The sequence below is a fragment of the Martes martes genome (genome assembly GCF_963455335.1).
Source record: "Martes martes genome assembly, chromosome: 10".
NCBI lineage: Eukaryota > Metazoa > Chordata > Mammalia > Carnivora > Mustelidae > Martes > Martes martes.
Window position 1 is genome coordinate 3,373,883 of NC_137898.1, and position 23,143 is coordinate 3,397,025.

The 23,143-nt window shown below is 62.7% G+C and overlaps 1 protein-coding gene across 2 annotated transcripts in view; it reads right to left on the bottom strand.

Annotated features, from left to right (window-relative positions):
• Positions 1–23,143, bottom strand: part of ANO1 (anoctamin 1) — a 151,740-nt gene that overhangs the window by 18,490 nt on the left and 110,107 nt on the right. For both annotated transcript variants that reach the window (XM_080817780.1, XM_080817779.1), the window contains exons 13-20: positions 20,319–20,479; positions 9,625–9,707; positions 7,491–7,502; positions 6,829–6,900; positions 3,649–3,723; positions 1,577–1,778; positions 1,337–1,448; positions 463–520 (exon numbers count right to left, since the gene is read on the bottom strand). In XM_080817780.1, the coding sequence (XP_080673906.1) occupies positions 463–520; positions 1,337–1,448; positions 1,577–1,778; positions 3,649–3,723; positions 6,829–6,900; positions 7,491–7,502; positions 9,625–9,707; positions 20,319–20,479 (775 nt within the window). The remainder of the gene's footprint in view (positions 1–462; positions 521–1,336; positions 1,449–1,576; positions 1,779–3,648; positions 3,724–6,828; positions 6,901–7,490; positions 7,503–9,624; positions 9,708–20,318; positions 20,480–23,143) is intronic.

Consider the following 23,143-nt stretch of genomic DNA (forward strand, 5'->3'; position numbering starts at 1 on the left):
CGAAGCCCCGGCTTGGTTTGGGGGGGACTGTTGGAGCAAGTCCAGTGGCCAGGGCACTAACCAGACCCATGGTGGCTGCAGTGGCCAAAGGTCAGCAGCACTGATTTAGGGGGAGAAAGGCAGGCATTTCTCCGTCACAGTAAAAGACTGAAGTTGAATTCTGTCTCATCCCCTCTAATCCGTCTTAACAAAAAAGAGAAGGAACACTTAAGATCTTACACAGAAAAAGAAAAAATCAAACAGGTGTCATTCTTTTGGTGACTCTGAAGAGACTTTCCCTTTTTCAGGTAATGCTACTTGGACGGGCCCAATAAGATCAGAGCCCCGTCCCAGCCGCGGGTCAATGGCAGGGGCCCCCTGCCCTCCCCGCCGGGAGGAGGGAGACACTAGTCCAGAACGTCTGCTTCCCCTGAGTCCGCTGTGTGGACGGACCTGGGAAAGCAGGACGGAGCACAAGCTTACCTCTTCCATCCGGAAAGAACGGAAAATGTACACGTAGTCTCCCGGGCGCCCGACGAACCTGCAACGAGTAGGGGCAGTGGGTGGGGAGGGGCAGCGCGGGGAGACCCCGAGGTGGGGGCTGCAGCCGGCTCGACGTGCCCACAGGCTTCTGGCACCTGAGACACGACCACCGTGGTGTGCGGTGGCCGCGTGTTCCAGGGACTCCCAAAGCCAGGGATGCGTGACCAGGCAGGACGTCAGCAGGAAGCCAAGAGGGAAGTGGGCCGGGGTGGCGGCGGCAGGCGTGAGGACTGAGGCAAAGCCGCCCGGCATAGGCAACGCCACCTGCTATGGCCTTGTCAGGCTGGGGAGGGGTGGGGACCTCTGAGGGGCTGCTCTGTGGTCACGGATGATCTCAGGGGGGCCTGGACCCTTTGGCCGGGCTCTGGGACCCATGATGCTGGAGAAGAAGCCTTTGGAGGAGTTCTGGGACCAGACCTGCTAGCTCCAGGCAGGAAGGGTGATGGGGAGTCTTGGTGAGTGGGCCACAAGCACCTCCAAGCCTGGGATGGCTCGCGGGGTCTGGGCACTAGCCTAGAACACCAAGCTGGCCACGGCTGTGTCTTTTTTAACCCACTTCTAGGGCCCTAATCCCCGCAGTCATCCCGGCCTACTGTGGGAGCCGACGGAGCTCTCCGCCCAGGGTCTCTGAGGCTCTGGGCCCCCTGTAGGAGCCAGGCATCTCCATGAGCTAGGAGGCCTTAGGAGCCATTCTGAATGCTCTGCCCTGGGCCCAGGGCCTCTACCCTGCAGGGAGATCGGGAGGAGAGCCTCCAGCTGCCCCGGTAGGAACAAGGTGGGAACATGAGCAAGTTTTAGTAACCGCAGTCCCTACCTGCCCTTGAAAAAAGCCACGTAGAAGATGGGGGTGTAGGAATTCACGAACTTCAGCAGGAACGCCTTGAAGATCAGCCTCTCCTCGAAGCTCTTCTCTGTCTTTGGAACCTCTAGAAGGAGGGAGAGGCATGTGGCCACAGACTCAGCTCTCATGCGCACGAAGCTCAGAGAGGCTAAGTGACCAGCCCGAGGGCGCACGGCAGGGAGGGGCCGCGGTCGCCCCGGGAGGCGCACTCACCAATCTTGGTGAGCCAGCGGGCTATGCAGCCGTAGACCTCGTCCAGCAGGATGATGACCACCAGGTTGATGATGACCGCGGTGGCTGTGACCGTGACCCGGATGTTGGACCGCACGGACGGGGAGGAGTTCATGGCCAAGGCGGCGGCTGTGGAGATCCTGTAGATGATGACTCCCAGGACGATGGCAAAGGTCACTGCGATCTGCAGAGGGAGGAGGGCTGGCTTCAACGCGGTTGGGCTCTGGGACCCACCAGGTGAGTCCGCCGAGCCGGACAGTCCCGTGATCTCTGCTGGTACCTGCCGCGGGGCTTCACGCCTTCCCTCCAGGGCACCAGGTGGCCGAAACCCAGCTGGCCTGGATTGTGTGAGGCAGGCTAACTCTGGGGAGAGGGGGTCTCCCCAAAACATGGGTGGTCCTGAGTGGGAGGAGGACGGTCCCGGAGTTGGGTGGGCGTGGGGCAGGGCCACAGGCCTGGCTGGGACAGACTGTTTGGGACCCTTCTCTCAACCTCTCCGTGAGCCACCCACACACCTGGCTCGTCGCTTGCCTGGCCAAATCCACTGGTGGACCAGAACATTCCATAAAGCTCGGGCTGGTGGCTGCCTGGGAGAGGGGGGTGGGCCCTGCCTAGGCGGGTGAGTTTATTCCACGTGGAGAAGTCTGTCTGCCTGGGTTTCTCTTACTTTTCCTCAAAGGCCCTAATTCGCTGGAGACAACCCGGTCCTCACGCGGCCCCGCACTGGGGTGTGGATGTGGGCAGATTCCAACCCCAGGACGCACTGAGGATGGGGATTAGCTGTGCCTGACGGTCACTCACACCCAACTCCAGCAGCGGGCCAGGCTCTGTGCTCCTGCTCCCCGTGACCTGTGTCACCTCCTCCCGACTGGGGTGCGGAGGGCAGGCCCCGTCCGGCTAGGATGTTCGCTCACGGGCCCTGGGATGCTCCCGCTGGGGCGTGGGCCCGCACGGTGTCTCGGGGCTCGGCTTGGAAGGGGGCAGACGGCAGCCACCGGAAATCTAGGAAAGCTCCTATTTGAGACTTCGGGTCTGTCCCTCCGCTTCTGCACACATCTGTGGGTGCCCGACGGCGGCCACACCCCGCTCAGGAAGCCTGGGCAGCCCAGCCACACCCTGACCACACTCCCAGGCTGGCTCCGGGAATGAGGGCTTTCCTTGGAAACTCCCCGGCTCCTGCCAAGGGGCCCCTCCCAGGGGAAGGCACCACCCCGGCCTCAGAGGTGGCCTTGTTCCAGCCTGCGGAGGGACAGACAGGCGGCTGGCCCGCAGGGTGACTCAGGAAGGAGGGTGTCCCCTGCTTCCTGCCAGAGAGCGTGACCCCCCCGACAGGCGAGCCCTCCAGCAGTCTTAACCCCTGTGGGCCATGCCCTCTCTGGATTAAATGAGCTCTGGGGGTCTGGGTTCACCTTGGCCTTCCCAGGACCAGGAACGTAGGAGGGGGGCATCGCAGGCGCTCAAACAGGATTTGCTCAATGAATGAAGCTCCTGGCTGGCGGGAGGGGGGGGTGCGGGGGGCAGAGCTGTGACTGATTCGTCCCTGAGGGAAAACCAAGACCAGCCCCTGCTTCTGGAGAACTTGGCACAGGGCCGTGGGACCCTCAGGGCAGAAGGCCTGACCGGCAAGGGGCCTACAGCCTCCATCCCAGTGGTCGGCGAGGGGGCCACACCTGCGGCCTGTCTCCTCGTCAGGAGGAGGGGGACGCATCGGGATTGTGAGGACTCGGGGAGACTCCCTGCATGGCCCCTGGGCTGCTGGACACACGCTCGGGCCCTGGTTCATGGCCATCCCAGGCCCTGAGTACCCAGGCCACAGGACTGGGGCACATGCCGGGCTCTAACTTAAAGCTCCAGGCTGGACAAGAGGCCGGTCATTTTTACAGGGACCCTGGGGTCCCTGCAGACCCCTTGGCCCCTTCCGACTTTAGGGGCAGTGGTGGAGCCTGGGATGAGAGCCAATGCCATGTTGACATTGGATTCCAATCCAGCTGAACACCACACTGTGTCCCTGTGGGTGGCCCTGATCTCTCCCACCGCAGCCTTCCGGAACTTACCATGAAGACAATGGACACCAAGTTGGTGAAGTAGGCTGGGAACCGGTCTCTCCAGGTCAGCTTCACCTTATCCGTCTGCAACAGGAAACAATGTCGGGTCACCTGGTGGGACCCGTCCTGGCGGAGAGATGCTGTGTGCGCGCGCGCGGGAGTGTGCGTGAACGACTTGACGACAGAAACACTCAGAAACACCTTTATGAAAACACGCCCGCAGGTGACGAGTGAAAGCACCCATCTAGCGTCCAAGGAAGGGTCTGGGGTCTCCTCACCTATCAGACGATGCCGGGGAACAGCAGCGATACCCGCGTTAGACCACGAGACCCCTCTGTGTCCCCGGCATCCCAGCGCCAAACGCTTTCCTACATCAGACTGTCGGCCCCGCGTCTGGGGGACGCCTGCGTCCGGCCCAAGCCTCACTGTAAGGCTGGAAGGTCGGAGATGTTTTTCGCCCTCCGCCACCCACACCATAATACTTATTTTTCCTGCACGGGGCAAGCTGAAACAGGCCACGAGCATTACAAGTTAAAACGCCGATTGCCGCGTAGCAACGGTGCGCCGTGGTGACACGGGGCCTGCAGGCTCTCTGGCTCGGGGACGGCCCGGGCCGGTGGGGCCCTTGAGCAGCAGCTCGTCGCTAACCCGTGATCTTTCCAGAATGAACGGAGGTGGATGTTTAACACGGAGAGATGCACGTATTAGGACAGAGAATGCGGACGAGGGCGGGAGCCCGGAGGCCACCTCCCACGGGCGGCATGCGTGTTAGCGGGAAGACGGAGAACCAGGCGCGGGCAGCCGTGACAAGCACGCACCACGAGCCCCCCCCGCACCCCCACCACGGACCCACGGAAGCCATGCAGTGACATCACGACACACGTCGCACGCAGCTCCGTGGGTGTGGCGGGAAGGTGAAGAAGCGTGGACGCGGACGTTAAAAAAAAATACAACAGTCAGACTTTGTCGAGGAGAAAACGCGACGGACTTGGACGGTCTGCAAACGGTCAAGACTCGCGTTGCCCCCGAAAGAGGAAAGTACCAATTTCACCCCCGCCATGGCGGTCTTAACCCTCTGCCTCCATTTGTTTGTTGACTCCTCTGGAATATGCCGGCGCTTCTGAGGGCGGGTGGAGGGAACAAGAGAGCACCGTGGGGTGAAGCGGGACGAGGCCTGGGCCCCCCACCGTGTCCCCGTGGTGGCCGCGGGCCCGCCCTCACTGCGCTGGCTGCCAAGGCCAACGTGGGTCCCGGGCGTTTGAAACCGGTGGGAGAGGGCAGATGCCCACGTTCTAAAGGAAAGGGGGGCTACAAGGGTGTGGGGGCGGGAGATGGGGCTTTTGAGGCGGACTGCCCCAGGAACGGCTTTGGGGGGCTCCGAACCGCTCCCCCAGGAGGCGGTCCCTGTGATTTCGAGGGTGAGTGTCACGTGAAGACACGGGGGACGCCACACCCAGAAGTGTGGGTTCCCGTGCCGCTAAAGGGTGGCTTTCTCTTTGGCGACTCAATTGGGTGCCATACCCGGGGGGAGGGGAAATTAAAGCCCCATATTAAAGCTCTGGAGCCAAGGGACACAGAGGAAGAGATGAGGGGCACGGCCTGCCAGACACAGATGTGAAAGGAACCCTGTGCCCTTGCTGCTGGTGATCGCAGCCAAGGGGTGGGTGGCGGAGTCTGGGGGGGCGCCCCTGGTGCTCGGTCACGGTCTGGACTTGAAAGGACTGACACGTGTCACAGAGCCTTCTTCTCCTTAGGGGAGAATGACATACTCATCCGGGCTCGTGCTAAGGGGAGCCGCCATAAAGAAAAACCACGGGGTGGATGGGCTTAGGGCTGTATGTCCTGACCCGGGCTGGGGGTGGGGGGTGCTGCCCTGGACATAGGCCTTAGTGACCCAGGGGGAGGCCGTAGGACTTTGGAGGCTGTGGTTCCCAGCACAATCGCAACCCTTGGCCGCGTGGATCCAGCAAACCCTGTCCGTGTACCAGGGCAATCGGAATGACGAACCCAGGGGCTCTCCCGGTCAGCCCCAGAGGCTGAGGCGTGCACGGGGGCCCGGGCGGGGGGCTGCTCAGGGAGCGTCTGCTTCCCACCCTTCGAGGACTGACACAAACCTCCCCCAGCCGCAGGCGGAGGCTGCCGGGGGCTGGGGCACTCCGTGCTTGTCCCAGGGCATATAAAACCCCCTCGTTAGGAACCTCTAGAGGATTGCCGGCATTTAGGCCGTGAACATAAGACAGCCGACTCAAACGAGAGGTTTGGGGGTCAGTCACTTATTATAAAAAGGTGGTGATCTTCAGAACATCACAAAACACTTCCCTCTCATTCCCGCATCTCTGAGGGAAACCAGGAGTTGGCCATCTGCTCAGGGATGCTGGGGGCGGGGGGCGGTAGGACAAACCCTCCTGTTTCACAGTTTGACATCAAACACAAGGGGTGACCTAAGAAAATGGCAGGAGTCCTGTGGAAAAGCTGCAAACTACCTGGTTCTTGATGGTGAAATGTTGGCTGACACTTGAGATACCCTCAGGGTAGATCAAGGAGAGAGCCCCACGGCAGAGTCGGACAAACGTCAGCCTGTGGACCAGACCTGGCCCCTTATTTGTTTTTATAAAGTTTTATTGGAACACAAGCAGGGCCATTTGTTTACCTGCTGTCTATGGCTGCTCTCAAGCTACAGAAAGAATTAAGTAGTTGTGACAGAGGCCTGCAGAGTCAGATATAAATGCTCTGGACGCTGTCCGGGAGGCTGGACCCTGGTCTATACTGTTGATGAGGACACGGTGTTTGCTGAACGCTTTGTCTATACCATTGCATGCGCACAGTGTTTGCTGAGCCCTGGTCTACACTGTTGCGTGCACACGGTGTCTGCTGAGCCCTGGTCTATACTATTGTATGCACATGGTGTTTGCCAACCCATGGTCTGTACTGTTGTGTGCATACAGTGTTTGCTGAACCCTGGTCTATACTGTTGCATGCACATGGTGTTTGCTGAGCCTCTGGCCTATACTGTTGTGTGCACATGGTGTTTACCAAATCCTGGTCTATACTGTTGTGTGCATACGGTGTTTGCTGAGCCCCTGGTCTATACTGTTGGGTGCATACGGTGTTTGCTGAGCCCCTGGTCTATACTGTTGGGTGCATACAATGTTTTATCACTGGGAAAGCCAACTGGCAAGGCCACCATACCTCTTTGTTTTTGGATTCTTTCCTAAGCGACTTTTCCAAAACTCTGGCTTCGTATTCAGCTCTGGGATGGTCCTGTGAAAGAAACCAAGTCAACGAGAAGCCTTGTTAATTGTGTCTGAGACCCTTGACATGAGCACACGTGACAGACTCAGTCTTCACATTGGCCTTGGGCACCCTCTGGGGGCAGTTCGTAGCTGGCTGCTTGTACTATTTCCGTTAGAACTCCCCATCCGTGGCCCACCCAGGATTCTCTCTCTGAGTAGGAACCCCAGCCCACTGGTGTCCATGTCCCGGGGGCGGGTAGTCTGTGTGAGTCTGCCCCCACCCCCGCCTCCCGCTTTCTCATGGTGAACACCCAGCCATGAACTGGCCCCTGAGAATGTTCCATCAGGAGCTGCGGGGATCGAAGAGATGGCAGTAAGTGTCAGCGAGCACGGGCAGACCAGAGGTGCCAGGCCTCGGGGGAGCCCAGAGCAGGTCAGCGAAGGGCGCTGGAACAGAAGAACGAGGGGTGCAAGAGGCCCCGCGGTGGGGGAGGAAGCAGAGAGCCCCGCCGGCGGTGAGGAGCTGCGCGGCACAGACAGACGGGTCGGTGTGCGAGAAGGCCCTTCTCCCAGAGAGACAGGCTACGGGAAGATAGAGGAGTGACAAAAAATCCAAACCTTGACAGCCTCCTTCGGGGAACCAGGACGTTAAAAACAAAAACAAAAAGAGTTCATTACTTTGTGTTGTTCTGTAAGAGGCCGCACCCTCTAGAGATCATTTTCTGAAGAACCAGAAGGCGGCAGAGGGACGCAGGGAACAAGGCGGATGTTGGGGGCCGGGACCAGCGGGGCACGTTTGTGGCTCGTGGGGCTTTGGAGGCCCCAGAGGGTGCGATGGGTGAGACTCGGGAAAGGGCCCGCAGGCCGGCCAACCGGACGCGGGCTTCCCTCTGCGCCGGGCCCCAGCCCCCAGGCCAGACTCCGTGAGGCTTTCCCTGAGTCACCAGCTCCCCCGGGGGGCCCTGACCAGCCACAGGGGGTGGGAGCCTCCCTCAGGGGACTCACCGGAGCCTGCCGGGGACCTGTGCCCGCTGGCTCTGGTCACCACCCCAAAACCAAGTACCTGAGCCATGAGGGCGAGGAGATCATGGGTCCCCTGGGGTTGAACAAAGGAGATCATCCCCCCACCTTCCCCTGACCATATGGCGGAAAGGACATTCTAAATCTTCTCAAGTAATAAGATGACTGCTTTTTGTTCTACTCGAATCTTCCTAATAGAAACAGTGACAAGGGGGCGCCTGGGTGGCTCAGTGGGTTAAGCCTCTGCCTTTGGCTCAGGTCATGGTCTTAGGGTCCTGGGATCAAGCCCCGCATCGGGCTCTCTGCACAGCGGGGAGCCTGCTTCCTCCTCTCTCTCTGCCTGCCTCTCTGCCTACTTGTGATCTCTCTCTCTGTGTCGAATGAATAAATAAAATCTTAAAAAAGAAAAGAAAAGAAAAGAAACAGTTACAGGGAAGGTGGCTTAGCCAGGTGGATGGCTGACCCAGACCGGGCCACGGGGGCGGAGCGCCGAGGTCCATGCACGGCCGGACCCCTGAGGAATGGCCTGGGGGTGGACCGGGGCGGATGCAGCCCCTTGCGGAACGGGGTGACAGGACCTGCTGTGGATGAGGGCTGTGTCCGGGGGCGGCGACCCGGGTGACCCGTTCTGGAGCATTCGCACCTGTTGGGCCCTGCTCCAGGCCTACGGGGACCCTTTAAGACCCCCTCAGGACCCATCGAGGGAGGACGAGGAGAGGGAAGGACACCGAGGCCCAGGGATAGCTCCAGGTCACACGGCGAGGGTGGGGGCAGTTTGGGATGGGACTCTGTGGCCCGGCCCCCGAGATCTGTTGTCACCAAGCCGCTGCACCTCTCCTGGCAGACCCTTGTCCCCTTGGCTATGGACGACATTGTCAGGACAGAGCCCACACACCGCTTCCTGGGCAGACCGGCCCTTCGTCCCAGGAGGGAGCGCGTCATGGGGGGCATACAAGAGGAACGCGGGAAAAAAAAAAAAATCAGTGGAAGAAATTTCCACATCATGAGGAAGGTGCCGGAGGGCTCTCTTAAAAAAAAAAACAAAAACCCACGAGGGGCGTCTGACCAGCCCAGTCCGTGGAGTGCGTAGCTCCTGACCTCAGGGCTGGGAGTTCGAGCCCCACACTGGGGGTAGAGTTTACTTAGAAAAATAAAAAATAGACATGTGCTTTATAAAGTTAAGTAGAGGTCCGGGGCACCCCTGCGGGCTCTGCTCCGTGCCCGCCTGCGTGTGGGCGCCGTTCTCCTCCGCATTCCCTCCCCCGCCCCGGGGCATTCCGGCCGGAGCTGGTGATTCAGGGATGAGGCGGTGACAAGGCTCCTCCCGAGGAGCCCTCGGACAGGGGCCCTGCTGGCCCGGTGGCCACTCGCTCCCGAACGCCCCTCTCCTTGGTGCCCAGAGACACGCAGCGCCTGGCTGCCCTCCTCTTACAAAGGGCCCCGCCCCACGCCCCCGCCGGGTCCGGCCGCAGGCGGAGAGCGGGCTCTGGAGGCCAAGGCGGAGGCCACCTTGGGTCCTCGGCTGTGAGGGTGGCAACAGTCCCCTCCCAGACCCTCCGGGCTTTGCCGGACGTGTAGGGGTCCACGCAGGGAACCCAGGCCCACGTCCTCCACGGGAGCTTCGAGATCTAAGACTCCAGGAGACCCCAAAAGGTCGCCCTGGCAGCTGCTGGCGACTTAGCCCCAGGGAGACGGGGCGGGGCCCGGGGAGCGCGGGGGCCGGCCTGCTCACCTCCTCCTCCTCGAAGCCCGTGAGGTCCCAGTGGTACCTGAGCCGCATCTGTTTCCGTTTCCAGTGCTCCATGAAGGTGGCGGCTGCGGGCGGGAGGGAGAGCCACGTCACCCAGGACACGAGGGCCCCCATCCCCGGCGCCGTCCGGTCATCCAGGTACCAGTGCGCCCGACCAAGAGCTTCACACCGGTCCACCCGTTCTGCCCTCCTGCGGACCCCATGGGACGTGGACATTCACTAACCCATTTTACAGATGAAGAAACCGAGGCCCAGAGACATCAAGTCCCGGCCAAGCTTACTCAGCCAGCCGGCGAGGGGCCAGGCAGGCTGGTCACAGAGCCCCTGCTCCTAACACCCTGCTCCATCAATCCTGAGGACCCCTGGTCCCAGGTGGGGGTGCTGAGGTCACAAAGGGCGAGATGTGGGGCGAGGCGAGGGCCAAGGCCGCTCACTCAGGCTTCACATCCCTGCGGACTGTCTGGCCGCTGAGCTGTACTCTTAGCTGCCTTTGTCCTACTTCGTATTCCCAACAGACTCTACATAGTTCAAACGCTGCCTCCTCCAGGAAGCCCTCAATCATCCTTCTCAGTATCGGGAAAAACCCAACTCCTCCTGGGACCTCGCTTGCTCACAGGGTCCCCTCTCCCACGACAGGGGTCCTTCTGGTGCGTGGGGTGGGGACGCCGCCTCGTCCGTCTGGATTCCCAGCCCACAGCCCAGCACAGACAGGTGCCAGCCATGCTCGCGGACGAACGAGTGGCTCTCGGGAGCGCAGAACCACGGAGATGCCCCTAGCCGAGTCCGTGACTATTAACGCTCCGCCAGAGGCCGTGAGTGGGGGTCAGGACAGGTGCGGTCGTATGGTTAATGAGCGCTCAGGGCCCCCAGGGATAGCTGCCGGCACTGTTGGGGGAGCCGCACCTGACCCTCCTTAAACCCCAGTCGTCACCAGAGGAGGAATCGCATGGCTTGTCTGACAAGCAGGGGCATCAAGCTGGAACGGAATGAGGTCTGGCGCTCGCCCGGCAGCGGGGTCCATCGTCAATGGGGGTGCAGCTTTGGAACGGGCAAGAAGCGGGGCTGAGTGGCTCATTTCTGGGCTCAGAGAGCTTCTGTTGGTCCGCCTCCCTCCACGTGAACAGGTGACAACAGGGCCCCCGCGACGGCCAGTTGTGGGCACAGTGGGCGCGCCTGGAGCGTGAGCCACCCAAGCAGCCAGGCCGGCCAGGAATCAGCCGCCTCTCGAGGTCTTTCAAGGGGGCGTGATTCAGCCCTGGGGACTGGCCGCACTGGCCGTGCAGCAGCGCAGAAGACAGGCGGTGGACGGAGAGAGGGCCGGGGATTAGGGACAGCAGGAGGCGGGTGCAGGCTGCCGGGACACCGACACGCTGGAGCCAGAAACAGCCGGCGTCACGGAGGGAGCGTCTTCCTGGGGGTGTCAGAGCCGTGGGCACGGCAAAGCCTTTGCCAGAGAGGCTGGGAAGCCGGGGTGGGGTGGGGAGAAGTACCCTGGCCCTCCCCTCGGCCGCCCTCTGACCTCTCTCCGGCCTTCCCATTGGCGGAACCTACAGGGAAATGGGACAGCAAGGGGAGAGGGAGGCAGCCCCACGGGGTACAAGGCACACTCAGCAGAGAGACCCCGAGCAGCAGTGCCGTGGGGAGCACGGCCCCGGGAGCAGTCCGGGGAGCAGGCCCGACCGTGGCCACGCCACCTCCCAAGAAACAGGACACGAGGCAGTTTCCTTCGCCTCTTCCCACATGTCCTCCAGCCGCTGTGGTGGGAGGCGGAAGTCTGGCCTGCCTCACACTGACCAGTTCTGGAAGGCGCCTCATGCCTTCTCTGTCCCGGTCTTGCCCACCCGAGCAGCCCCTCCTCTCTGTCCTGGGCCGAGCGAGAGCCGGAACGTGCGGGAGGGTGGCTGCAGACACCCAGGGGTTGGCCTATTTACCCACCTCCTGTGTCCTCCCCGTGTCCTCCCCGCTCGCTGCCTGGCCCGTCCCCACCTCTGTGTCTCGGGCCCCCTGCCCTCCTGTCACCAGCCCGCAGTGTGCTAATAACAGAGCTACCTCGTAGCGGGGCTCGCCATGGACCATGCTCTGCCCTCGGGAATCACCGACACCGGGAACCTGACCATCGCCGCCACGCTATGTGGTAGGATGATTTCTGTTCATGGATTTACAAGTGACCAGGAGACTCGGAGGGTTAAATGCCATGCCCGAGGTTAAGTGCAGGTTACGAGCACGACTGGGGTCTGAACCGAATTCTATTTGGGCACAGAGTCTACACTGAAGCACTGTACCGTCCGGCCCTCCGCATGGATCCTTATGTTAAGGGAGTAATGACCACAGCCGTACTGAGTAGTCTGGTTAGAGCAAACCTGGATTGCCATCGTATGGACGAGAGGAAAGCAAGGCACAGAGAGTCTGACTGCTTGGCCCAAGGTCACACAGCGGGGCAGCCGCTCTTTGTCCGAAGCACGCTTGCTTAGAGCATGTGCTGTGAATCTTAAGACAGATACGGGGACGTGTCCCAGAGGTATCCCTGCCAAGGATCAAGACTGGAGCCTGGTGGCCGGGCTTGGAGATGGTTCACGGCCAAGCCTCGTTTGGCTTGATTACTTTTAAGTAATAAAGACCTGTTATATAAAGTGATCAATGTTCTGCTTCTTTAAAAACCAAAAGCACTGGGACCAGAGGGCTGGAGCAGGCAGAGACCCTCTGTGCGTCCTAGTTCAGGTGCATCTTCTCCACTTGGCCACAGACCCCACCGCACCCCACTGCCGGACTCTGCGGCCCCGAGTTTGCACGCTTTGCTCTGGAGCAAAGGGGCACAGTCATGGAGCTCAGGCTTGGCCAGTGAAGCAGAGACGGGGAGGCTCGTGCTGAGCCCACGGGGCAGGCCCGGCGTCTCAGCTCAAAGGGCATCGTGAACAACAGGGCCGGGCAAAGGTGGGGGACGCTCGGGCGTCCGTCCTTCGCAACTGCGCTCCCATGCCCGCACCCCCATTCCGACTGCGTGGGTGGCAGCGGGTGCTGCCGGGTCCCCTCGCTTCCCTTGGAGGTCCGGCTAGCGGGTGGCTCCCACCCCCTCTCTTTCCGCCGTACCCTCTGGCGCTCCACGCAGGGGTAGCGCACTCCTTCCTACGGGTGCACAAACGGAGGCTCTGAGCGATCCAGGGCCAGCGAACAAGGCCTGGACCCACGCCTTCTGGTGCCAAGACAGGCTGGGGCTGGCGTGGCGGCTCCCCCCGGCCTGAGGGCAAGTTGTGTGCTGAGCCTGGTCAGCGTACAGAAGAAACGGCCTCGACGACCACACAAGGCGGGGCCCAGAGACAAGGCCCGGGCGCCCAAGTCCAGAGCCCCGAGGGCAGCAGAGCACACAGACAGACACCTACGAGCGAGTCCGGGCGAGGGCGGAAGCAGGTGGTGGAGCCGTAATTCATCTTTCCTCAAACATCTGTCCCAGCGACACAATGCTAGACAAACACATTCTTGTGGGGCAGCCCGGAGGCAGCAGGTGAGCGCAGGACCCTGGGTTGAGCCTGGATCGCGTCCAGGTGGGAGCTCGGGCGCGTGACCACCCGGCCTCTGCAGCACCCCCGTTCCCCGTCGGCACGGGCGGCTCGACGACAGAGCCTGCTAGAAGCCGTCCACGAGGCAGCTCGCAGCGGCCCGTGGGGGCCCACCGGGGTGCATTCCTGGGACGGGGCTCCCGCGGGAGCATCGTTCCGGGTCTGGCCAAGAGGCTGACCGTAGGTTCAAGGGCCACATGGGGTGTGGATCCCCTAGAATGTTTCCTGTAGATTCTGAGACAGGAAGCACACGGGGGGTCCCAAGGGCCGGGGCAGGAGGCGGCGGCACGCCAGGGGCACCCATCCGTGTCTGTCCTACTTCCCTCCACCCACCTCTCGTCTCGTCTCACCTCTGCCACCCTCTCCCTCACCGGACCCAGAGCCCTGGGGGCAGGTAGGGCTCAGCCGCTCCCTCTGCACCAGCCCAGGGGCGCGCCCACCCTGACAGGCCACCCCCGAGAGGAGAGACCTGCTCCGACCCTCCGGCTCCCAACACCCCGAGTGTCCGCTTGCCGCACACATCTCCTCCTCCAAGGGGGGACCAGGGGCGCCTCCGCCCGGAGCTGCAGGTCCGGCGGGGGCTCTCGGAAGAGACGCGGCTCGGATACCCTACTTACGTACCCTCCGAGCAGGCCTCCCTCACGAGCCGCCCCGGCTGTTGAATTCCAGCGAGAAGCCCGCACCAGCTCTCGCGGCACCCCCACCTGGCTCGGGGTGCTAGGCGGGGCACGCCCCCAGGGGCTTCACGACCCCGCCGCGTCTGTCTCCTTCAGGTCGGAGCCACCTTCCCAAGCTTCTCGCAGCCGGGCTCAGATCAAACAAACTCCTTTGTTCCGCACGGAACTGACAAGCTGTTAAAACCCCATTATTACGCCATAATTTCAGAAAATTGATCCCAGCAAAGAGCTAAATGGGACTCAAAGTTGCTTTGTGGGACACCTTGTTGGAGGCTTTGAAATGTCACACATCGCAGGCGGCAGCGAGCTGGAGTCTCTGGGGCCAGCGTGTCCGCGCCCGAGGCCAGCGGACCCCACGGGGGAGCGGACAGGAGGCCCCGTCACTGTGCCCGTGGAAATGTTAGCAGCCAGAGGGCAGGAGAAGAAAGGACACGGGGAGGAAGACCGACCAGGGGGAGAAGGACCCCCCAGAGGGCAGCGAACAAGTCACTGAATAAGGGATTTAAAGGAAACCAGCAGCGAGGCCTCTGCTAATTACGCTTGACGGTGATTGTGGAGCCGCAGGACCGAGGGGGCGTCCCCTCTGCCTCTGCCCATCGGCCGGGGCTGGCCCGCACAGCCACCTCCCGAGCCCCACAGGCTCGTTCCTGTGGCTTTTGTCTTGATTTATAATACGCTTCTTTTTTCCTAAAGGGAAGTGCCTCCTGGGAGCAGTTTGGCTTTTTTGTTATTTTTTTCCCCAAATGAGAGAACTCGCACTTGACAGACAAGCGCATTGTTGTCTCCCAGGCGGAAGTGAAGCTGGAGGTGGTGGGGGGGCGGCAAGCGGCAGAGGCAGATCTGCCCCCTTCCCTCCACCCCAGGGGGACGGAGTCACATCTGTCTCTCAAGGACGGGGTGCTGGGAAGGGCCCGCCAACACCTTTGAGGCTCTCTGCATACAGTAGGTGCTCAACAAAGGGGGAGCCCAGCATGCTGGCTTCCCCGGAGCAGGAGCACAGCATTCGATGGGATCCCTGTGGGTTTGCCCAGCTGAGCGGCGCCTGCCTGCCCGCCCGCCCCCGCCCCCCCACGACGGGCTCCAGGAAACTCTCTGCTCCCCCAGGAGGGTGCGGAACAGAGCCGGGAACACATTGGCAGGAAGAGGGGTGACCGGAGCCGTCGTGTAGATCTGGGAAGCCGGGGCCGGGGCGGGGTCCGTCAGGTCTGTGATAGACCCCGGTGCTGCGTGACCTTGCCCAAGCCACACCCTCTCTGTGCCGCAGTGTCCTCAGTGGAGAGAAACACCCCACCCTCCCTCCAGGGCTACTGGGACAGAGGTCACCGAGGCAGGGCTCCAGCCCAGGGTCTGGTGCACAGTCAGCCCTGGGGGGGGGGGAGGGGTGCGGGGGAGGGAGGTGTGTTTGGGGACAGATGGGGAAGCCATCCAGGTCATCCCGTCAGGAGTAAGAAAGGCCCATGTGGAGCAGGCACATCCGCAGGAGCGGGTTAACCGTGTGGGCAGACGGAGGAGGACACAGCGGCCGAGCGGCGGAGCACTGGGCCGCGGGAGCCAGAGTGCTGGGACTCGAGTCTTGCCTCCGCCTCGCAGTTCTGGTGTAAGCTTGGGAAAGTTGCTTCGATTTGCTCATCTGTCAAACGGGCAATAAAGCTGTCCACCTCCTGCGGTCACCGGGGGCATGAGTGAGTCAGTGCACCTACGACACTCAGCCCAGTGCCCGGGAGAGCGCAGGGCCCGGCTCGCGGAAGCGGGTGTTCCTCCGGAGCGGGTGAAGGGACACGACCTCTAGAGGCCCCCAAGCACAGGGTTTGAGCCCCGGCCTCCTACGGTCCAGGCTGTTTGCACACGTCCAATAAGCAAGCGCTCACAGAGCCGACGTGAGAGCTGGCACCAGGCACGGCCCCGAGGATGTCACAAGGAACGGTGTGCTCAAGGCTACCGGCACGGCTCCAGGTGGCTTGCGTTATTCCCCCCCATTTTATAAATGGGGAACCTGGGGCCCAGAGAGCAGAAGCCACTTGCCTGAGGTCACACAGCCGCTAGGGGATGAGCTAAGAGATCTGAACCCGTGTCCGGCCCAGGACCTGGCGGCGCCGGTGACTGCTTCCCTGCGTCCACCCATCCCGGCACGGAGCCCACCCAGCTGAGTAGCAGCTCAGACCCAAGCGTCCGGCCGGCGGCTTGTGCAAGCTGAGCTCCCCTGGGGGCTCGAACGTGCTGCCCGGTGGGCCTTCCCAGCTCGGGGCAGGGACCCAGGAGGCTGTGTGCCCGCCCAACGGGTGTTCTGGCTTCCGCTTGGAGCTTCCTGGGCCCAGACCAGCTGGGAGAGCTGAGCAGCGCTGAGGTCTTGAGGAAGCCAGGGAGGCCGAGAATGAGGAGCAGAAGGCAGTGGGGGGCACAGGGGTAACTCCCGGCGGACCCAGGGTCCAGAGAGGCGAGGGGGGGCAGTGGAACCACACAGAGCTACCGCCTCCCTAGGCTGTGCAGCACCCCCAGCAAGGCATCCTCCAACAGAGCTTGAATGCCCCTCGGAGCAGGACGCTCACCACCTAGTGCGACACAGGGCTCACTGCTGGAAATCTTTCCCCGTGCTAAGCTGGCGCCCTAGGGTTTCATGCGGCCTCGCTCAGAAGACTGCCTTTGCCCGCTAAGAGACCTAACGGACGGCATTTATCGTGAGGCTCTGCTTATTTCTGCCTGCGTCTGCCTCCCGCTCTGAGCACACGTCCTGGAACGCAGGTGCTGCCTCCTCGCTCCGCGGCCGCACCGCACAAGGCAGAGTCTAGCACAGTCACGGCTCCCGAGCTCCTGTCTTGGCCGACATGTGCGCGCTCATGCTGCTCACACCCCAGGTGCCCGCTGCAAAGTCCGTCTCCTGGCTCCCCGGTCCTTGCTGCAGCAAAGAGGTCTCACACCTCCTCGGCAGAACTCCCGTGTCCCCCAAATCCTGCAGACGAACCCTCAAATGGAAAAATCGGTAAAAGGGCTGCTACCATCTCAAAGCGAAGCCAGGACTGGGAGAAACGGGGGAGGCGTGCATCATGCAAAACCTGCAGACCGGCTCGGTGGCGGGGGGCGGGGGTGAGCGTGGGGTGGGCCGCCGACGGACGCCGCATCCAGGCTCCTCCCTCGCTGCACCCTCGTCCCGGGGTAACCATCCTGTCGGGTGGGAACCCAGTGTGAGACCCTACAGGGAGACTGTTGGGTTTTAAACTTTTAGGGAACAGACTCTTTGCTCGGACAAGTGGGGACAGACGAGTCCAGAGCCACTGCTACTCAGTGGGGAGGGCAGGGCCAGGCTGGGTCCGGGCAGGAGCTCCCCGGAACCGGGCTGGATGGACAGTCCCGGATACTCTCCATCATCCGTGGTACACAGGCTGTGGGCAGTCAGGGCCGTTCCGAGCCCAGCGAGCAAGGGACAAGCCTGGCCGGCCTCCTCCTGACCGCTGGGTGGGGGAGGGGACAGACCCGCCCCTGTCAGATCGGGCACGGCTTGCGTCCACCCTGGGGTGATGTCCTGAGGAGGAAGTGCGGCGCCCCACGCGTGTCTGGTGCACGTCCCTGCAGGGGACAGCGAAGGTGCTGTACTTATAACACAAAACTGGCGACGGCCAGATGCCAAGGGAGCTTTCAAGGCTTTGCAGCCAGAGCCACGCCTGGCGCCTGGCGCCGAAGACTCGCCAGGGACGGCTTTCAGCTGGAGGCACGGTGATGACAGCCTCAGACGGCTCCGTGCTGAGCTCCAGCCACCACCGGCTTCTGTCGCCGGGCAGGAGAGGGTGGGCCCTGTCGCCCGAGGAGACAGGCTGCGCACCTATAAGTTACGTTCTGTCCAGAGAGGCTGGCCGCAGAGGACACGCGTGTGCCAGGGACGCAGTGGGCCTGCTTCCTCCCCGCCCTGAGGCCAGGCCCAGGCGGGCTGTACCCCAGAGGCCGATACTCCCCATCCACAGTGGGGCAGGGGCTGTAACTCTACCCCCCACGCTTCACACGAAGCCGGCTCAGCCAGGCCTGCCACTTCTCCTCAACTCTGGGGATGGCCCATGTGAGAGTGGAAACAAGGCACCCGAGTCCTTTGTAACGATCAAGATGTTTTTTCTCTGTCCGGGGCCCTTTGTTTGGAGGGGCAGTAACCTGGAGTCTGGGCACCAGGTTCCTCTTGAAGCTTCCCGTGGGGAAAGTGGGAATAGGCAGGACAAAACCGGGGAGCCCGGGGCCAGGGAGGGAGGCGCCAAATTCTCTTGACCGCTGCTCTGGCCCTTCCCACTGGCCCCCTTTCCGGTCTGGCTGCCCCATAACCCCCTTGGATTAACCTGGCTTCTTACCAATGGCCCAAGCACCTGTCACTTCAGTCTCGAGTGAGAGCCCCCCGGCCACTGTCCCTGTCGGAGCTGGGTCAGCCTTCCCTCCACTTCCTCCCAAGCTGCCTCTTAGACTTGCTGTCTCTGACTCAAGGATAAGACACAAAAACACCTTTGATGCCGCAAGCCGACTGCACCGGTTCCTGATTCCTTCCGGTGAGAACACGGAGTTCTTCCCCGCGGGCCCTTGCTTGGTCTCTGGGATCCCCCGCACTCTTCCCCCCCCTCCCTGCCCCTGGCAGGCTCCTTCACCAGGCCCTGCATCCCTACCACTGGGCCTTTGCACATGCTTCTCCTGTTTAAATCCAGGATTGTAATCTTGCAAGGGCGGCAGAATCATCAGTTTGCCTCCTGGGCTTCCCTGAGCACACGCACATCATAAAAGTGGCTGATCACCCCCCCCACCCCCGCCAATGGCCAGGACAGTCACGCACACTTGTACTTCTCATGCCACCCCACATGGCAGGTGGTACCCCCAGTGGGTGTGACAACAGTGCAGGAGCCCTAGAGAGTCAGCTACGCCCTCGGGCCAGGCTGAGGCTCTGCAGCCACCCCTCTGACCCTCACGGGTCGCCCTATGGAACACCGGTGGTTGCTGGCTTGGCACGGGCCACCCGGGCCCAGAGACCCTGCAGGAGCCAGTGCAACTGGCCAGGGGCCCACTGAGGGTGCTTGTGGAGAACCACACCCCAGCCAAGCGGGCAGAGGTGGGTGGCTGCAGCGCCGGGCCCAGGGCATGAGGCCTTGGGGTGGGAGACCCACAGGCAGGGACCTGCTCCAAGGACCACACTGCTCTCCAGACTGGAGGGTGGTGGGCTGGGCGGGGTGGTGGGTGCATCTAAGGGGAGGGGCTGCGGCTCACATCCTCAGCGGGACCACCCCAGAGCTGGCGGCTGCTGCCTGCCACCCCATCGCCCCACGCGGTTTCCAGCAAGTGTGGAAACGTGGCTGAGGAACCAGCCCCACAGCTCAGCCTTCCGTGCTCCTCCCAGTTCTCTGGAGACACCGCGCAGCTCCTCTGCGCCCCCCGCCTCCAAACCACACAGGTTCAGCCCACCCTGAGCTCCGGCCGCCCCTCCAGGGAGACCGGGCCAGGCAGCAACCTCAGCCCCCCGGGGACGCTGACCGCTCCCCCCCTCGCTGACCGCTCCCCCCCCTCGCTGACCGCTCCCCCCGCTCGCTGACCACTCCCCCCCTTGCTGACCGCTCCCCCCCTCGCTGACCGCTCCCCCCCCCGCTGACCGCTCCCCCCCTCGCTGACAGCTCTCTCTATCACCACCTCAGGTCTGAACGGACCGCCTCGGGCGGGGAGGGAGGCTGCCAGGCTGGGCAGAAGCCGGTTCAGGCCCGGTGAGGACCCAATTCCATCTCCTACTAGATGGGAGTCCCTGGGGGCAAGGACCGGGGCTCTGGCATCCAGGGCACAGCTCTGCACACAGCTGCCCAGGGCCTGGATTCTGAATCCTCCCCCGGCAAGGGGGTAACACAGGACCACAGAGGAGGGAACAGGTCAGTTTGCTAATCCAAAAACATCTGCAGAAATACAACCAGACACCACTCACCCACCGTCCATGCCCCCGGCATCTGTTGGGTACCAGAGTAGAAAAGCATCCTGAAGGCTGAGCCCCGTGCCTTGGACTTGGGGTGGCGGGTGGAGCTGAGGGCACCGGCTCTGGAAACCCCATGTTCCTTCCTTGCCTTGGACACTTGGGAGCTGAGTGACCCTGGGAAACCCACACTAACTGTTTCTGGGCCTTGGTATCCTTCCCCAAAAAGTGGGCATGGGGAACCTACAGGGGTGCTGCGCGGACCTGGTCCCAGGAAAGACGGCCCGTTTCTAAGAGCAAACACCCCTCCATCTTCCGTAAGGCGTGGGTCAGAAGAACCAGTCTGTATCCGGAACGCAGCCCAGACCCTCCCCACCTGCAGGCACAACGGGGCGCCGTCCCCCCACGGAGCCTCCCTCCCATGCTCGTTCCAGGCCAACACAGCCTGTGCAAGATGTCCAGGTGGAAGGAAGGCCCTGGAGGGACTGAGCCAAAGTCGCCCCCGCCCCGGACCCCAGGCGGCCAGGCTCTGCTTACCCCAGAGGGCCATGAAGACGGAGAAGAAGACGGTGGCGGGATTGTCGAAGAGGTGGCTGGCCCGGGCAGTGGCGCACGCCGAGCTCATCTTCCAGTAGCTGCAGGTCTTGTCGCACAGCGGGCACATGGTGACGTTCTGTCTGTGGTCACACATCTCCATGCTGCAAGGCGGGGGCGACCTGTGAGTCCCCGGGCCCGGGACACGTAGGGACTCCACGCTGGGAGCCGCGCCGGGGTGGGGCTTGGCGAAGTGACCCCCGTAAGGCCCGCTAGCTGGCTGCAGCCGATGCCCGCGTCCCCCACCATGCTCTCTGGGGCCGGCTGCGGACACCGGTGACACGGGCGGTCCCGGAGGACCTGTGCTCCGAAGGGCCTTGGGTTGCTTTCGCGCCTGGTACCGCTTTACGATTCTCCACGATTTCGGACAGGGCTCCTGCCGTTTCTGCAGCCCACCCCGGGTGCAGGCCCGTCCAGACCTGCTGGGTGACCCGAGAGGGGCGTGTGAGTGCTCATGTCTCGGGGTCGGGGTGGACCGGAGGCAGCAGGACCCACAGCCTACATGGGAGCCACCTCTTGGAGGAGCGGAGAGACAGCAGCCAGCGTCCTCTAACAGCTGGGTTCTGTCCGGGCTTGTTCTAGTAGCGGGAGATGCCCAGGGGTTCATGTCATGAGGGCCGGAAGACAGCAAGAGGAACAGGTGAGACCACAAGAAGGCTGTGCCCTGCCGTGCCCTTGCACGTCCCAGGCAGAGCGCATGTGGGCTCAGCCGTCCTGGTGGGGATGCCGTGGGGCAGCTGGCCTCAGGGGCCACCCAGGCATCAGCCTCAGGGGGGCTCTGGACACACAGGGGAGACAGGTAGCCGGGCTGGAGGGACATCCACCGTGCAGGGCTCGCTCTGAGCCAAGGGTGCCTGGCCGAGACAGTGGGTCCTGCTGAACAAGGTTCTTATCCTATGGGCTGACATGAAGTCTGGGGCTGGAGCCCAGCTGCTGCAGAGGGACCGGAGGGGAGCTGAGACTCCTCTCCTCCCCCCCGCCCCCGTCAGCTCCCTGGCACTCAGGCTCTCTCCCAAAAATAGGCAAGTCACCGATACTCAAAGGCTGTCAGCTGTGTAAGCAGGAGCCCCCACGGGCACCCACCTGGCCCAGATCAGCTGCGGGGACCACTACAATCCCACCATCATCGATGAAGAAAGAAGCCCAAAGAGAGGAAGTAACGTGCCAAGGGTCACACAGCAGAGTGGGGCTTGGGCCCTGGTCCTTCGTGGTTCTTGTCTGCAGCCCACAGACTGCGGCCTCTCACCTCCTGCCCCTGGGTCCTCCCTTGGCTCTTCCTGCCCCATGTCCCTTTAGCCTCAGACTCAGTTTCTCCTTCTGGGAGATGAGGAGAGGATCCAGAGTAAGGTGCTTCCAGCTCTAGCCTTCCCCGAATTTTCCCCTCCCTGCTAACTCCGACAAGACACTGAGCTGTAGACCCCAGGCAGGAGCGCGCTTCCCCAGACCTGAAGAGCATGGAGGGGGGTGTTTCTTTCTTATTTGTGTGCACGTGAACTCAGGTGCACAACCATGCTTGGCCCACAGCAGGACACCTGCTGAGAGGCTGTGGGGACCCCCTGTGCCAGCATGGTGGGCGTCCCGGCTCTCTTCTCACACTATGAAAACCCTGTGTGCCAGGCACTGTGTCAGGCTCGGACGTGGAAAGATGGTCGTGGCAAGGAGCTGCTGCCTTGGAGCCCCTGGGGAAGGGAGCGCACGTGCGCGTGTGTGCACGTGTGTGCGAGAGGGGCCGGCACACACGGGCGGCGTGGCCGTGTGGACCCCAGAGCCAGCCAGCTCTGGCTTTAGGGCTCGGCTCTACTCTTCGTAATCTGTGTGGCCTGGGGTGGGTGACTCGGATTCCTTGGGCCTCAGTTTCCCCATCTGTGGAAGGGGGTGCTGGGAATGAGCGCGCCCTGCTGGGGCAGGGGAAGAGCGCTGTCGGGACACCGGGGACACTGGGGAAAGTCCACGAAGGCCCGGGAACAGCGGGAACAGCGGTGTCGCCGTTGCTACCCTGGGGGTCACCGAGCACGGACAGCGGCTGTGAGCGTCCGTCTCCTGCCCCCCCCCCCCCCCCCCCCCGCTGAGCGCCCTCTCCTCCAAGGGCCCTTCCGGGTGGCAGGTGTTGGGGGGTGCTGATAAAGGCCCCCACTGTCACTGCACTGCCCAGGGCCCCGGTGCCCGGGCTGGAGGATGGGGTGGCCCGGAGTCCCGCGGGGGGCAGGGGCGAGGCCGTGCAGCTCTGCCTGCCGCCCGCCCTCTCACCTGTTGGCATAAACGAGGCCAGCCAGACAAAAAGCCTTTTTCTGCCGGTTTTAAACCCTCTGCCTCGCCCTTCCTCAGCCACAGCCAAAACAAAGACAAGGAACGGGAAGGTCTTTTCTTTGGAGGGGATGGGCCAGGTGGGGGTGGCAGCGGGGACCTCGAAGGGCAGGGCCTCCGCCTTCCCTACACACGAGGACGGATCGGACTCCAAAGGGGACACACACCTCCCGCTTCACCCAAGGCACCAACCGGGCAGCGGCCGAGGCCAAGGGAGGACCTGCGTCCAGAATCCGCCGTGAGGGCAGTGCACATCCCTGGCCGTGTTTGGAGAGGAGGCAGTGCTGGCCTGGCCTCGGGGACCTCGGTGCCCTAGTGGTGCAGGCATGCCCGGGCAGAGCCCCTGGCTGAGACTCCCCGGCTACGCTCGGGAGGAGGGGAGGGAGGAGAAGCCCCCGGGGGCTGCCACTTGCCACGTCCCTTGGGGCTCTGGAGCTAAAGCCACATCACACCTGGGTTCCCAA